Consider the following 16,492-nt stretch of genomic DNA (forward strand, 5'->3'; position numbering starts at 1 on the left):
GTTTTAAAAAACTATTTCTCAAAATTGTTTTGAAAATAGTTACCAGATGTCTTATATTTACAATAATTGCTCTTTCCTTAAACTTTTTTTTTTCCTTCTTTGGAAAAAAAATATAGAAAAAAATCTTTTAATATTTTATTTGATTTAAATTTTTTTTTTTTTAACTAGAAAGGAGGATTAGGGCAGTGGATAAGACAACCAAATATAGCACAAAGATATATTTTAAAACTAGGTAGATGTGTTAGTTGAACAAGAATAGAGATGGATCCAAATATGAACCAAATATAATAATAAATAATTTTTCTTTTTATTTCTATTTTCATTTTTTATTTTCAAAATTTAAAAATTTAAACTAAAGGGTAAAGACGTAATTTTATATTTAATTTTTAATTTGTATGAAAATGAAAATTGAATGGGGTCTTTTTCATATTTCCCATATTTTCTTTCCTTTAAAGTACCATTTTGGTGGCAAATCACATAGATATTTTTTCTTTTTAAAGTCAATAAAGGTTAAAAAAGGAAAAAAAAATTAAAGATTTTACCATTGAAACTACCAAAAATGGAGGCAAGAAGAGGATCCAATTGGCCAAGAGTAAAGAAGCCATTTAAGGAAAGCAGTAAAACGCAGCTACTTCCTCACCCAAATCAGAAAAAGGTCGCCGCATTCGTCAAAGCCGCTTCTAGCTCTATATTTCACCTCTCAGAATTCTCCACGGCCTCGATACCCTCCTCTCAGATCCACCGTCACAGAATCGTATCCAGGTATTCTCCTACCTCCTTTTCTCAAATTCTTTTTTTTTTTTTCTATTTTTTTTAAATACTTCAGGAAAAAACCTGCTTGGGGAGTTTTTGTTTTTTTTTTTGTTTTTTTTTTCTCCAACTTTTGATTGACTGAGGATTGTTGTTTATAATGGATCTGTGAATTTCGGAATGTGCTATTGGTTTTGGCTTTGCATTTTCGTTTTTTTTTGCTTTTTTCAGAAAGATTTTGTTTTTTGTTGGTGTGTTTTTCCTTGGAATGATATTAATGTCACTGATAGCTATGGTATAGGGGGTTCTGTATCGATTATGTCTGTGTTTTCTTGTTTGCCATTTTTGGGAATTAGATTTGATGTAAAGGGAAAATATGGAACTTCTAGGTTTGAAGTTTGATTTGTCCTCCGAAGCTTTGCTATTGAGATAGTCTATTTGAAGGGGAAAGAAAATAGCGAGAAATATGAAGATTAATTAATCTGAAAATGCCTAAATTAATCATTTTCCTTGACAGTTTTTTCTGAACCAAATATAGAGATAGTGTTAACTTTTACATTCTGCAGATCTGTGAATCGAAATGACTGCTGCAGCAGCACCCTCAGGATGGTACAAGGGAAGAGTGAAAGCTGTGCCTTCCGGGGATTCTATGGTGATAATGGCAGCTCAGAAGGCAGATCTCAGTCCACCACCGGAGAAGACTATCACATTATCATACATCATTGCTCCTAGATTGGTTTGTCATTAACCCCTCATAACTTGGTTTTGGTCAACTTTCTCTATCATTATCCATTTTTAGTTTACCCAATTGCCTAATACCTTTTTATGTCCCCCCATATCATTGTAGACTTTGTAGTTGTTCTGTAACTTTTTCTTTCCCCTCAGTTTTAACAAAAATAGTCCACTTATAAAAAAAAAATCGACAAAATAGATTATCCTATAATATAATTCTCAAACTAGTGTTTCTAAGCCATGTAGGCATTCATGTGACATAAAATATTTCCCTTTTTTTTTACGTGACAAAACCGTAGTTGGTAATTCGAAATTGTAGTGACCAACTATAGTTTTGAACTTAAACTTTGAAAAATAATTAATTAATACAATAATTTTATAATGCTAAATTTTTAACAAAATTAAACTAAAATATTTCTATATAAATTTAAAATACCAAAACTTTTAAAAAATAAAAAGTGAAATCGTGCACAAAGATTAAAAGGTCAAAAAATTACACTTAGAAAACATTATATGATGTATACAAAACAAATTCTTTCATTTCATGTATATTAAATTTTAAAAATAATCTCATAAATTTAAGTAACCACTTACAAATTAATAAATAGAAAATAAATAATTAATATCATAAAATTTTAAAACTAAATTTATTTTAACAAAAATAAACTAAAATATTTTCAAATGAAATAGCAAAACTTAAAAAAAAAAGGGAGAAACTTTAAGTCAAAACTGTAGTTGGTGATGATGGTTTTAAGCTTAAGTTCAAAGCCATGGTCACCAACTATGGTTTTAAGCTTAAATTTAAAACTGTAGTTAGTGACTATGGTTTTGTTCATTTTAAAAAATATTCAAAATCATGTAAAAAAAGAGAGAAAAAAATCTTTGACTGTGTGGATGCCTACGTGGTTGAGAAACACTAGCTTGGGAATTATTTTCTTGGGGAATCTAGTTTGTGGATTTTTTTAAGGGATTATTTTGTTTTAAAACTCTCAATTCTAAGAGCATGTTAGCTATTTAATTTTTGCATTTTTATTGTACAGTCATGTAGTGATCCTTTCATGTTATTTCAGAGGAGGATTTTATGAATCCTGAGTTTCCATCATACTATATTTTCCTTTTATATAAATTTTTTTTTTTTTGATAGGAAACAACACGTATATATTGATAGAAAAAAAAGTACAATAGAAGGATGATGAATCCTCCCACTAGAGATGAAACTAAACAACACAAAAAGATAACAAGACACTACACTAAGAAAACTACGAACAATTTCCCTTGACTAGACCGTCCCGTTGGAACTACACACTGCTAGCCAATCTAGTTGTAACACGTTAAGGGGTATGCCCTTAAAAACCACGGAACAAAAAACCCAAAGAGAAGTAAGGAAATGAATAGAATCCCAAAGATTCTCTGAATTCCTAACTTTGTCCTCAAATATCTTGACATTTCTTTCCCGCCACACAACCCAAATTAAAGCTATGCACGAATTCTACCACAAAACCATCCCTCTCTTGGATTTGCCAAAATCTTTGAAATGCTTCTCAGAGGAACCCAATCCAACTTGGCTAGCTGAAATAATCTGTGCCACAACCCCAACAACACAGAACAATGTAGGAAAAGATGATATGCTGATTCTCCTTGCTTCATGCACAACTTACAAATGTCAGGATTAAGAGCTTTGTGGGGTCTCCTCAATTGTAGCAAGTCATTAGTATTTGCCTTCTTGTGTGCCACAAGCCAGGTAAAGGCCTTAACTTTGAAGGGGACTTGAGAATTCCATACAAACTTAGTAGGGAAAAGTGGAGATAAATTAGACATTTGGGACAAGGCTATAAAGAAAGACTTGATTGTGAACAATCCTGAAGAAGATAAGGACCATGATCTCGCATCTGAAGCCGAAGTGGATATATGCATACAATCAAGAGATTGGATGAGACGTTCTAGATTTTCTATCTCAGAATCGGAAAGATTACGACGTAAATTAAAGTTCTATGAGAAAGGGCGATCAAAATCGAGAATTGAAGATATAGTAATATTTTTTTCCGTGATTACTCTAAACAGTCTTGGATATTGGACTTTGAAGATCTGATCCCCCACCACAAATCTTTCCAAAAACGAATTATTTCCTCATCTCCTACGACAAACCGAGTATACTCGGAAAAATCTTGAAAAACTTGTGCAATAGCCTTCCAAGGACAACAATGTGACCATCTGACTAAAATGTTGGCATCCCAACCATTTGAGTGTGTCCCGTAAATGCTTAGAATGTCTTGATGCCACAGAGCTGTACTCTCCCTAGGAAACCTCCACAACCACTTCCCTAAAAGAGCACAATTCCTTAGAGGAATCTTCCCAAACCCCAAACCCACTTTTACCTCGGCTTTCACACCGTATCCCAACTAACAAGATGATCTCTTTTACCTTCCCCAACCCCTGACCAAAGAAAATCCCTTTGCAATCTCTCAATTTTTGCAGCCACTGAAGCGGGAATCTTAAACAGAGAAAGAAAGTAGCTAGGAATGTGGGAAAAACACGAGTGGATAAGAGTTATCTTACCACCGAAAGATAAGTAAGCCTTTTGCCACCCGTCTAATCTCCTAGAGATTCTCTCAATCACTGGATCCCAGAATCCATAAGCAATTGGATTCCCTCCTAAAGGAAGACCCAGGTATAGTATAGGCCAATCAAAAGTCTTGCATTCAAGCAACAAGGCTAACCTAGAGAGATGATTCTGATCAAGGTTGATGCCAAAAAGATTACTCTTGTCAAGATTGACCTTAAGCCTAGAAATTTGCCCAAACACTAATAATTAACTCTTAAGAGTTTGCAATTCTTCCGCGCAAGAGTTAGCAAAGAAGATGGTATCATCTGCGAATTGATGGGACACTCTAATTCTATTTCTACCTACCTTGAAACCCTCCAACACACTTCTTTCCTTAGCTTTCAACATCATTCTAGTCAATACATCTGCAACAATAGTGAATAGGAAAGGGGATAAAGGGCCACCTTGCCTTAAACCTCTAGATGCCTTGACCCGCCCTTTAGCATTACCATTCACTAGAATAGCATAAGAGATCGAAGACAGACAACCTCTCATCTAAATCCTCCATTTAGAACTAAACTCTTTCTTCTCCAACACGTGATCCAAAAAATCCCATTTCACATGGTCCTAAGCCTTTTCAAAGTCTATTTTGAATACAACTCCTTCCTCCCCTGATCGCCTTTTCTTGTCCACTATCTCATTGGCTATAAGAACTGCATCCAAAATTTGTCTCCCTTGAACAAAAGCACCTTGAGTAGAGTGGATAGTCTCGTGTAGTACTCCTCTTAATCGCCTTGTCAGGACTTTTGCTATTATCTTATAGAGACATGTGATCAGGCTAATAGGTCTAAAATCCGAAATCTTCTTTGACTGACTCTTTTTGGGCAAAAGAACTATGAATGAGGCATTGGTATTTTGATTAATAATCCCGCTACTGTGAAACTCTGTGAACACCTTTACTAAGTCATCCTTGATCACATCCCAACAATCCTAAAACACTGCAATGGTAAAACCATCAGGCCCCGGCGCCTTATCCCTGTCTAACTTAAAAAATGGCATTAAAGATCTCTTCTTCGGAGAAAGGGGAGTCCAACCTAGAAGCACTCTCTTCTGATATAGGGGACCAATCAATGCCTTCTACTCTCCAAGACTCTCTAGGAGGACTCGAGTAGAGCCTTTTGAAATATAGTAATATCTCCTTTGTGATGCTCTTGGAATTATCCAACACCAAACCTCTTTCATTCTCCAAGAACTTGATGAAGTTCTTGTTTCGTCTCCCGTTAGCCACTTTGTGAAACAACTTTGAATTGCAATCCCCGTCTTTAACCCATTTCACCTTAACTTTTTGTCTCTAATGAATTTCTTCTCTCAAAATTAATTCCTCTAGCTCCCTTTTTCTTTCAACTCTTTGAGCAGAAAGATCAGAAGAGAGAACCCCTTCTTGTTCAATGACATCAATGTTAGCTATTTCATCCAAGATGGTTTTTTTCCTTTCCTTTAGCATTCCAAAAGTATTCTTATTCCAATCTTTCAATTTTGCCTTAACAAATTGTAACTTCCTCATGAACTTGTGACCTTCCCAACCATTTCCATCAAATTCTCTCCACTAACTACTAAAGCACTTTTTGAAATTTGGATGTTGTAGCCACATATTCTAAAACCTAAAAGGTGTTGGGCCCCACTTGAAAGAATTGGTATCCAAAACAATTGGCCAGTGATCCCATGTCCATCTAGGAAGAACTTTTTGAAGGCTTTAAGGGAAGGAAAGCTCTCACTCATTTGAATAGAGAAACCGATCCAATCTCTTGCACACTGGTGACTCTTGCATATTTGACCAAGTAAAAGGGGCATTCTGTAATGGGGGATCAAGTAGTTCACAATCTCTTATAAAACCATCAAAATCCCTCATGCTAGAAGTAAAGCTAGAGCCACCCAATTTTTCTGAACTACTCCTTATAACATTGAAGTCACCTCCCACACACCATAAAGGAAAAGTAAGGCCAAAAAGGTCTAACAGCTCCACCCAAAAATCCTTCCTAATTAAGGGGCTATTTGGGCCATAAACTGCGGACAACCACAATGGTCCGCATCCTTCCAACAAAAACTTGATTGAGATAGAAAAAGATCCAATTACCACTTCCTCGCTGCTCATTTTCTTTGAGTCCCAAATGATCAAAATCCCTCCTGAAGCCCCGCACGCCGGAAGAGCAGCCCACTCCTTATTCCTAATTGACCAGACACTACCTACAAACCTTCTGTCGCACACCTCTCTTTTTGTTTCCTGAAACATCACTACATCCGGATTCTAGAGCCGCAAAAAATCCTTAACCACCCTTCGCTTTTTCCTAGATCCCAAACCCCTAGTATTCCAGCTTATGATCTTCATAAAAACACCACACTATCCCTAGACCTCCAAACCAATGCCTACATATCTCAAATATCTGTGGCAAATCTGTTCTTCCGTCTTGAATACACCTTAATATCCAAGGAACTTAAGACCTCACATACTTTAGCCATTTTGCTGGGGGAGAGACCTTCTATTTGGAACCCACCCATCGGGGGTAACTCTGCATCCCCCTGGCTAACTGTACCCAGGTTAGGCGTGCTGGGCTTGGTCTTAACAGATTTAAAATTCTCGGACAAAAGATTTAAACTATCTAATTGGGACATTGCAACATCATGATTAGGATTGCCAACAGACCCAAGACAAAAAGCTCCAACGTCATTTTTTTTTGAAATTTTTTTAGATATTACTCGATTTTTCGTAGAAAACTGAGACTGAAAGGCTGAAGTGGGAAGATTGGGAACAGAAGGACTCGGGTATGGAAGAGCCAAGCCAGAGAAAGGAGAAAGAAAAGGCAGAGATGGCTAAGAAAATTGATGAGAAGATACCTCGAAATTTTCCACTACCGTCATTCCACAGTACCCCACAGAGTTGAGCCCTTTTTCACTGGTTGCAGGAAAATACGGAAAAATCGTGACTCATCCACGATGAGGACAACCCACAAAACCCTTAATACCTGCTCCGTCTTCACCTTTAGAGGAATTGCGCATTTTCTCCTTCCCCTTTGAAAGAAAAGGAGCCCTAAGAAGAGTCCTTTCATATAAATTTTTCCATGCTATGTTTTTTCCCTATCTTTGTGCCTGATCCATTAAATGGGATATTATGTATTCCCCAATCAGAATCAAACTTCCAAATGGCAATGTTTTATATAGAGAAATATTTCAAGCATGCCTAGAAATATTTTATACACCATAGGTGCAGCTAAAACACTTGAATGTAACCAAGTTGATTATGAATCAATTGATTTTGGGTGCTCATTGGTGTCATTTGCATTAGAGTTATTCAAACTAACGAAAGACGGGAAAAAAAGAAATCCTCAAAGAAATGTAGATAGTGTTCTCACAGCACATCAATAAGCTCAATGCTTACCTAATATGGTAATGCATTAGGTAGGGAAGGAAGGGTTACAAAATTTAATCATAGTTATAGGCTTTATTAAACCTACAACTCATACAAACTTATTCAACCTTATATACTGATATATTAAGACTCAAAATCTGTTTCTGAAAATACTCAAACTTCTAACAATAAAAAAAATATGGCAATGACTCTCATGTTAAACATTTCTTCCATGGTTGTGGCTGGTCCACTTGATTGATTCCTCATGCTATTATGGTTCATCACAGTTTCAGGTTCAGTTCCTGGTTGGATTGGTGTAATAGTTTACTACTCTTTCCCAACTTGAATAATAAGCTTAAGGGATGTCAAAAAGTTGAAATTATTAATAAAGATATGCTAATCTCTAACTTGAACCTGCCACTTGCTCAAGATTAGTCATTTGGTTCTAAATGTGTGATTTTTGAGAGAAATGAATCTAACCTGATGATAAATGAGCCAAGTCCTGGGGAATTCTCGTTAACTATCAAAGTCCAACTCAAGTAGTTTTGAGAAATTATTAATCATTTAAAAAATGTTTTAAGTATTAAATATATTATTTAGCTTAAATATTTTTTTCTTAAGTATAAATCAATTAACATCAGTTTTGGGTTAGGATAAATTTGTTGATATATTTTGGGTGATACCAAAATCCACCCCATTGTTGACTCTTATTTATCTCATTCTTGTACTTTTGAAAAATATCAAAAGAAAATCTACTCTAGAAAATCTGATGGGTTGGGGAGTCTCACTTGACTGGAAATTATTCATGATCAAGTCTGATAAAAGAAATATCCATAATCGAGTTGACCAAACTCACTAACCTTTTAAGTTGTGCCTAAAGGTCCTAAACTAACATTGATATCTAAAAAGGAATTCTAAATTTAGAACTAGAGATTTAACAATTATAGTACTTGGAATGAAAATGATTCTGAATGCCCCTAAATAAGTCAAATATCTTATTATTTTGAATTTACAATGAGACCGTATAAACTCAACAATTTCTTTCTTGTACGTTGGTATTCAATTTTGATCATAAGCTTTTCATAATTCAATGTTTAAGTGTTTATAGACAATTACGTATATCACTATCTTTGGCATTACTAATACCACACTTTTTAAATGAATTCTCTATATTCCATACTCTTATTCTGTACCCTGACCTGATTTTTTTGAATATCTATTGACTATAGGCCCGTAGAGGTGGTATTGATGAACCATTTGCATGGGATAGTAGAGAGTATTTGAGGAAACTCTGCATAGGAAAGGTGCCTCTCATACAACTTTTCTTCCTTTTATGGTGATCCTAATATTCTCTTTTGAACCATGAATCCTGTCTTACTCAGATGTTGTTGTATTGATTACAATAGGAGGTTAGCTTCAGAGCGGATTACACTGTGTCATCCATAGGGAGGGAATTTTGCTCTGTCTTCCTACAAGATAAGAATGTTACATCAATGGTTGTTGCTGAAGGCTGGGCAAAGGTCCTAGTTTTTCATTTTCATTTAAAATTCAATTTTTGCACATATTGTAGTTTGCAGCTATTAATTTCTTTCTTAGGGACAATGGATATTTGTTATGTGGATTTTCTGGATAAATGAACCTGGTTTGTGCAGGTTAGAGAACAAGGGCAACAGAAGGGAGAAGCAAGCCCTTTCTTAGCAGAATTTCTACGTCTTGAGGAGCAAGCTAAGCAGCAAGGTTTAGGCCGATGGAGCAAGGCTAGTCCACAATTTCATTGTTTCAATTTGTCAAACTGAATTTTTATCCTTTCATTGATTTCTATAAAATATGTTCTGAAGATTATCTTTTCACTGGGTGTGAGATTGGGGTATTCCAAAAGAAAATACACAAGACATTCATGAATATTAATTATTTCACTTGAACCCAAACAAAATGACATGGCACTGAAGCTTGGTTGTGGCAACCATGTCAGCACCTAGGATGAGGCTTCAACCTGAACCCACATTCTTGACTTGTAGTCCTTGTGGGCTTGCTTAAAATTGGCATACATGGAGAAGTGCCACTGGGGGATGGGCAAAATATTTTCCTAACACAAGCTGACATTGCATGAAGTTCAAAAATGAAAAATAAAAGTTTCTTGAATTGGTCTACCTTATTCTTGTTTCTTTGCATACCAAACTTCTTATAAACATTCCTGGCTCCCCTTCCCCATTTTCTGGGCATTTACTGATGAGCTCTGTATTCAACTCTATCTATTCAAAGGAGGGTAATCTAATCATGCAAATAGAGTATGAACTTATACATGGCTGTTTTACTTACCTGTGCAGCTACCTGGTGCTTCTGAGGCATCAATCAGGAAATTACCTCCCTCTGCTGTAGGTGATCCCAGTAACTTGGATGCCATGGGTCTCTTATCTGCAAACAAGGGCAGGCCTATGCAGGGCATTGTTGAGCAAGTTCGTGATGGAAGTACAGTCCGAGTTTATTTGCTTCCAGAGTTTCAGTTTGTTCAGGTTTTTGTTGCCGGAATCCAGGTAAGACATCTGCATGTTATTATTATTATTATTTTGGGTCTATTTGTGAAGGGTATTGCAATGGGGTTTGCCTATTGTTTTGGCACATATCTCAATTTCCATAATTCTCTTGTGGTAAATTAGTCCTCATCCATGGGAAGAAGGGGAGTTGCAGATTCTGTTCTTGAGCCTGAAACAAGTTCCGATGAACCAAACGGAGAAGTTTCTGCTAAAATTCGTGTCCCTTTAACATCAGCACAGAGAGTTGCAGCTTCTTCTGCATCATCAACTGAAATTGCACCAGATCCTTTTGGCAAGGAAGCTAAGCACTTCACAGAGACACGTGTTTTGAACAGAGATGTCAGTAAATTTCTTCTTTGAGAATGAATTCCTTGTGTTTCTTTGTTTCGTTTTATTTTTATTTTTACACGTTCTCAGCTTCATGCTGGATTCTATAGGTACGCATTGTTCTGGAGGGAGTTGACAAATATAGCAACCTAATTGGTTCAGTGTATTATCCTGATGGTGATTCAGCAAAGGATCTGGCACTGGAGCTTGTCCAAAATGTATGTCCTATTGTATTAAATGCTAAAATGCACAGATTCATTTAGAGCATAGATAATATTCAATTGTGGTTCTATGAAGATCATCTTGTTTCAGTTCTAGTTGGAAGGAACTAATTTTCATATCTGCAGTTGGTCATGCATTTTATGTCCTTGTAAAGGTTGATGTCTGCTCTTCACAATCACCGTTATTGCCTTCACAACATGAGGATATTTTTGTACTGGGGAAAATTGATTACAAAATTCGACAATAATCTTGATCGTCACCTTATATATAATCAGGAATACTATAAAAAACTAGAAAATTTATGAGTCCACAAACTGTAATTCATAGGATGGAAACCTTATTGCTATTATTTTGCATCTCTACAACAAGAATTCCTGTTACAGTTTTCTGCATAATTTGGTTCTTTGAACTATTCAATTTGGGAATTAGAAGTTTCTATTCATAGAGGAAGTTCCATTTTAGTGTAGCATTTGGAAATTGTTTAAAATAAGAAGCTCCCAATCATTCATTCTTGAATTGATGAATGTGCAAACTGATGTTGTTCATTACCATAGATGTTCATTTTTCTGGTTCTATCATCATAGTGTCAAGTGTCAACGGCATTTATCTTTTGTCCTCGTAATTCGATTTCAATCATGCCTTCTTTAAGATTCCTTTTTCTTGGGGTGCAAATCTGTTAATTCTACACAAATTCAAACCATATCCTCTTTTGCACAAATAAAATCTCTTGTATATGATTGTCTGGGCATTCACCAGCCAGTATGATTTTGTATAAGTTTGTTGAATTTTGAATTTCATTATCAAGTTAGAATTTGGCTGTCCATAAGCTTGGAGTTTTTGATCCATTTGGTTTCCTTATGAACCAGAGATCACAAGCTGGGGCCCCAGCTTTCGTTGGTTGACTGCATTTCTTGAAAATGTTGTTACCATTAACCCTTCTTTGAAAATGACACAATTGCATATGCTAAATAATGACACTGTTGGGTATGTGCTGCTTGTCTTATTTTGTACATCTATTTCTGTTTAACTCTGATTTGTGATGTTGGTTAAAGTTTAGGCTTATTTGTTTTAGTTTGATGAGAAATCTCTTTTTTCTTTGCTCCAGGTGTTTTATTTTCATTTTTTTCCTTTTATTTCATTTTACCTTATGAAATTAAATACTTGTTAATTGTTTTAGTATGTAAACCTTCCCTATTGCTGCATTTGGAGCCATGACTTTAACTTCAAATATGTATGTTTTACATCTAATGCAATCTTTTCTCATGAATTGGTCTTACATATATTCTTCTCTTTCATCTTTTTCTTTTTCTTTTCTTCTTTATCTTGTGGAGTTATCTTGTTTCCCCTATCATTACTTGTTCATTTCTTTAAGGATTATCCTGCCATGGTCACGATCACTAACTTTTAATATTAACCTTTATCCTATATGTAAGTAGGGTCTGGCTAAATTTGTTGATTGGAGCGCCAACATGATGGAGGAAGATGCGAAAAGACGTTTGAAATCAGCTGAACTTCAAGCAAAGAAAGAGAGGCTAAGGATTTGGACAAACTATGTGCCCCCAGCTACAAATTCAAAGGCAATCCATGACCAGAATTTTACAGGAAAAGTAAGTGCTTTTTCTGTGAAATTATTTGACAAGGTCATCTCTGTTAACTAAATACTTAAATAGTCTTCTATCTTTACACATCTTCCTGTCTCCAGGTTGTGGAGGTTGTGAGTGGAGACTGCATCATTGTTGCTGATGATGCTGTCCCATATGGCAGTCCATTGGCAGAACGACGAGTCAATCTCTCAAGTATCAGGTGTCCTAGGATGGGTAATCCTCGTAGAGATGAAAAACCTGCTCCATATGCCCGTGAGGTTAAGGAGTTTCTTCGGACACGCCTTATTGGTCGTCAGGTTTTGATATTATTTAATAGACTTCTGGTCACTACATTTATCAATTAACCTTTCCTCATCCGAAGGTAATCTGTTTAAATTGACGAGTTATATTTGTCTAGGTAAATGTTTCAATGGAATATTCAAGAAAGGTCGGCATGGCTGATGGAGTTGTTGCCACTGCTGGTGCAGCAGATTCAAGGATAATGGATTTTGGATCAGTATTCTTGGTATCTCCATCCAATGTTGAGGGCGATGTGGTCTCATCTACTCTGCCCACTGCTGGCAGCCAGCAGGCTGGGGTAAATATTGCTGAGCTGCTGGTTGGACGTGGCTTTGGCACTGTCGTAAAGCACAGGGACTTTGAGGAAAGATCCAATTATTATGATGCCCTCCTGGCAGCTGAATCACGTGCCATTGCTGGGAAGAAAGGAATCCATTCTGCAAAGGATTCTCCAGTGATGCATATTACAGACCTTGTAACGGTTAGAAATAGAAACTTGTATATTTATTTGAGTTCCTTCTTTCGTGAAAGGGTTAATTTGTTTTTCAGTGCTTCTAATGACTTGCATATCTCAGGCCTCAGCAAAGAAAGCAAAAGATTTCTTGCCATTTTTGCAACGAAGTAGAAGGCTTCCTGCTATTGTGGAATATGTCCTTAGTGGTCATCGGTTCAAACTGCTAATTTCCAAGGAAACTTGCAGCATTGCATTTTCGTTCTCTGGTGTTAGATGTCCTGGTCGTGATGAACCATATTCAGATGAAGCAATTGCATTGATGAGAAGGAAGATACTGCAGAGGGATGTTGAGGTCCTGCCCTTCTCTATTAACCTTTTGGTTGCTCTACTTAGCAAAAAAAAAAAAAAAAGGTTGCTCACTTTAAGCTACAAGTTGTTTAAGTCTATTCTTTCTTATACAGATTGAAGTTGAAACAGTAGATAGAACAGGGACATTCTTGGGATCTTTATGGGAATCAAAGACAAATATGGCTGTGGTACTTCTGGAAGCTGGACTGGCGAAACTTCAAACTACTTTTGGTGCTGACAGGATGGCAGATGCTCATCTTCTTGCGAAGGCTGAGCAATCAGCAAAACAACAGAAATTGAAAGTAACAGCTTATATTTTCTACATGTTTAGGGAATGTAATTTTTGTTGGTTCTCTGTCCAACCACAGTGCTTACTCCCTTTTTGTTTCAGATATGGGAGAATTATGTTGAGGGTCAAGAAATTGCTAATGCTTCAGGCACTGAGAACAGCAGACAGAAAGAAGTACTCCAGGTGCTTGATCACATGCATTATGATTCCCTTTCAGTCCACATGTCACTTTTAAGTTAATAACTAGAATGGTCTTCGTGGTCAGGTTGCCGTTACAGAAATTTTGGATGGTGGTAGATTCTATATCCAACCAGTTGGAGAACAGAAAGTTGCCTCTATCGAGCAGCAACTCGCGTCATTGAATCTTCAAGAAACTCCTTTAATTGGCGCCTTTAATCCTCGGAAGGGTGATATTGTTCTTGCTCAATTTACTGCTGATAATTCTTGGAACCGAGCTATGGTAAGAGTTAATGGACCTGGGATTGCCCCTCATAAGTTTCACATAATTTGTTCAAATGTATTTGCTTCTTTGTTTGTGGTCATTATAGACATTTGCTTGAACGTCATGGCCAAATTAACTGAATTATTGACTTTACTGTTACATCTATAATATTCTAAATATATTTATATGTATAAATAAGCATCCTAGCCCCCCACCAGCCAATCTTTGAGACAACAATCTGGAAGTTGAAACAGTGACTGGACAATTTCAGTTCAAACCAGTGAAACTACTAGTCTAACCTTTTTCAACTTGTGACTTAAGCCAAATTGTAAGGAGCAAACAAGGCACAAGTCACAATTTTTTCTGTCAAAATTTTTTTGAAGGAGAGAGTTTGAGTATCTGGAACTTGTAGATGTTTAGCCAGGTTAGGTAAGATGGGCAAATTTTCAGCTAGCTTTTGGATGTTTCAGGAGGGATAAAAAATGAGTCTTTGTTGATGTTCATTACACAGAATTTTAATCGACGTGATTAATTTTCAGAATAAACACCAGTATCTCCCACTGTTCAAAAGAGATGTAGTAGTTTCAGTCCAAAACATTTTTTTTTTTTTTTGGTCCTTGTGCTAATTTTGACTGTTTGTTTGATGTATCAAGATTGTCAATGCACAACGAGGAGCTGTCCAATCCCCAAAAGATGAATTTGAAGTTTTCTACATTGACTATGGGAATCAAGAAGTAGTTCCTTATGATCGGTTACGTCCTCTTGATCCTTCAGTATCCTCCATGCCTGGCCTGGCTCAGTTATGCAGCCTAGCATACATAAAGGTTCCAAGCTTAGAGGAGGATTTTGGGCAGGAAGCAGCTGAGTATCTAAGTGAGCACACTCTTAATAGTTCAAGAGAATTGAGGGTAATGATAGAGGAAAGGGATACTTCAGGAGGAAAGGCGAAAGGACAGGGAACCGGCACTGTCCTTATCGTAACTTTGGTTGATGTTGAGGCTGGTACAAGCATCAATGCAGCCATGTTGAAGGTTTGTAAACCTGTTCTTCCTTTTGGGTTTTTCTCTTCATTTCCACTAGATCTTAATATGTCATGTGTAATGTCAGCTGATGCTTTGTTACCATGAAATGATAGGGGAAATGTTTGGATGGATTAAATACCAGCTTGCATAACTCTGTTGCTCAAATAATCTAGTATTTATTTTCAAGCACAAACTACAAATAATCCTCTGTTTTTCTTATATGTACTGACTTTTGACTTCTTAAATGATCCTGCTTTATTTTATTTGCTGAACTGAAAGATAAAATGTAGTTGTGGCATTTAATTCTGGGAACCTGCTAGTTGACTCTTTTCCCCTTCTGAAAAGTCCTAGTGCACATTGATCTGAAAAGAAAACAATCTCAGCAATTGTACTATTTTCTTCCTTTTGCAGGCATATTTTCTGTTTCGAAGAATTTACTTGAGGTTTACCGACTGTTTTATGTACTATTGATTGATATGAAGAACTTTGGTTGTGAAATTTTTTGATACCCTCTTTCTGATTTGATCATATTGAATTATGGATAACCTGAAGCTGCGCCATGTCTATTTCTGTGATTGAAATTCAAATTATCTTTTATCTTTTTCCTTGAAGAAAATCTGAAGTTTGTTAAAATTTCAGGAAGGGCTTGCAAGGTTGGAAAGAAAGAAGAGGCGGGACTCCAGAGAGAGACAGTCTGCCCTTGATAACTTGGAAGAGTTCCAGGAAGCAGCAAAGAGCAAGCGACTGAACATGTGGCAGTATGGAGACATCCAGTCTGATGATGAGGAATCAACTATGCCAGTTAAGAATGCTGGTGGTCGGCGTTAGATACCTAGTGTTGTGATCTGAGATTAGTTGTAATTGCAGTCTCATGTTCTCAGGGGATTAGAACAGAAACCATGCAGGTTAAATTAAACTTTTGGATGAGTTGCTTTTTCTCTTTTTGTTGGAAAAATCCCCGGTTTTTATTCATTTTTTTTCTTCTATTTGAAGTTGAGGAACAATTTTTTAGACGTGTATTAATAAAACACACCAGCTCTATCCAATCTTCTGCTTGCCTCCTTGTGGAGGCAGCAGAGATTTTTCTTAGATTAGCTGTGTTAAAACAATCGTGTACTTGTTTCCTACTTTGCATTTGTTCGTTTCGTTATGATTAATTTTTGTCAAATACTTAATATGGGATTGTAAGTTTGTTTATCGATTTCAACGGGTTTTCTCATGGGACAAACTTCAACCCAAGCAATCAGCAGTGGCTATGGGTATTAAGGTTACGTGACTGTCTGCCAGTTGGCCAAAAAACCCAGGTATTAGCCATGGCTTCATTGACATAAGCAGTAGGTTAGACAGTGTTGAGATAAAGTTGGGCTTCTGGAATCATGCTCATAAATTTGTTTATTTCATTACTCTTAACATACATGATAACCTTGGTTATAATCAAATCCCTAATTTGCCATTGGAAACAGGCTGAGCTTGAATATGGGGTGAAGTTCAAGCTTGTTTCAAGTTGAACAAAAGGCAATCTTGAATAGCCTAAAAGTTGGGCT

The 16,492-nt window shown here is 36.4% G+C and overlaps 1 protein-coding gene across 1 annotated transcript; it reads left to right on the forward strand.

Moving 5' to 3' along the window:
• The first annotated feature begins 628 nt into the window (after nucleotides 1-628).
• LOC100256648 (ribonuclease TUDOR 1) lies at nucleotides 629-16,037 on the forward strand. The gene is made up of 17 exons (XM_002278181.4): nucleotides 629-762; nucleotides 1,317-1,486; nucleotides 8,657-8,731; nucleotides 8,834-8,947; nucleotides 9,080-9,184; nucleotides 9,755-9,961; nucleotides 10,085-10,300; nucleotides 10,399-10,506; nucleotides 11,947-12,117; nucleotides 12,213-12,410; nucleotides 12,512-12,874; nucleotides 12,969-13,199; nucleotides 13,309-13,497; nucleotides 13,587-13,667; nucleotides 13,750-13,944; nucleotides 14,580-14,957; nucleotides 15,588-16,037. The coding sequence occupies exons 2-17, from the start codon at nucleotides 1,331-1,333 to the stop codon at nucleotides 15,774-15,776; spliced, it is 2,976 nt and encodes a 991-aa protein (XP_002278217.1). The 5' UTR covers nucleotides 629-762; nucleotides 1,317-1,330; the 3' UTR covers nucleotides 15,777-16,037.
• The last annotated feature ends 455 nt before the right edge of the window (nucleotides 16,038-16,492 follow it).

Source organism: Vitis vinifera, chromosome 14 (genome assembly GCF_030704535.1).
Source record: "Vitis vinifera cultivar Pinot Noir 40024 chromosome 14, ASM3070453v1".
NCBI classification, from domain to species: Eukaryota; Viridiplantae; Streptophyta; class Magnoliopsida; order Vitales; family Vitaceae; genus Vitis; species Vitis vinifera.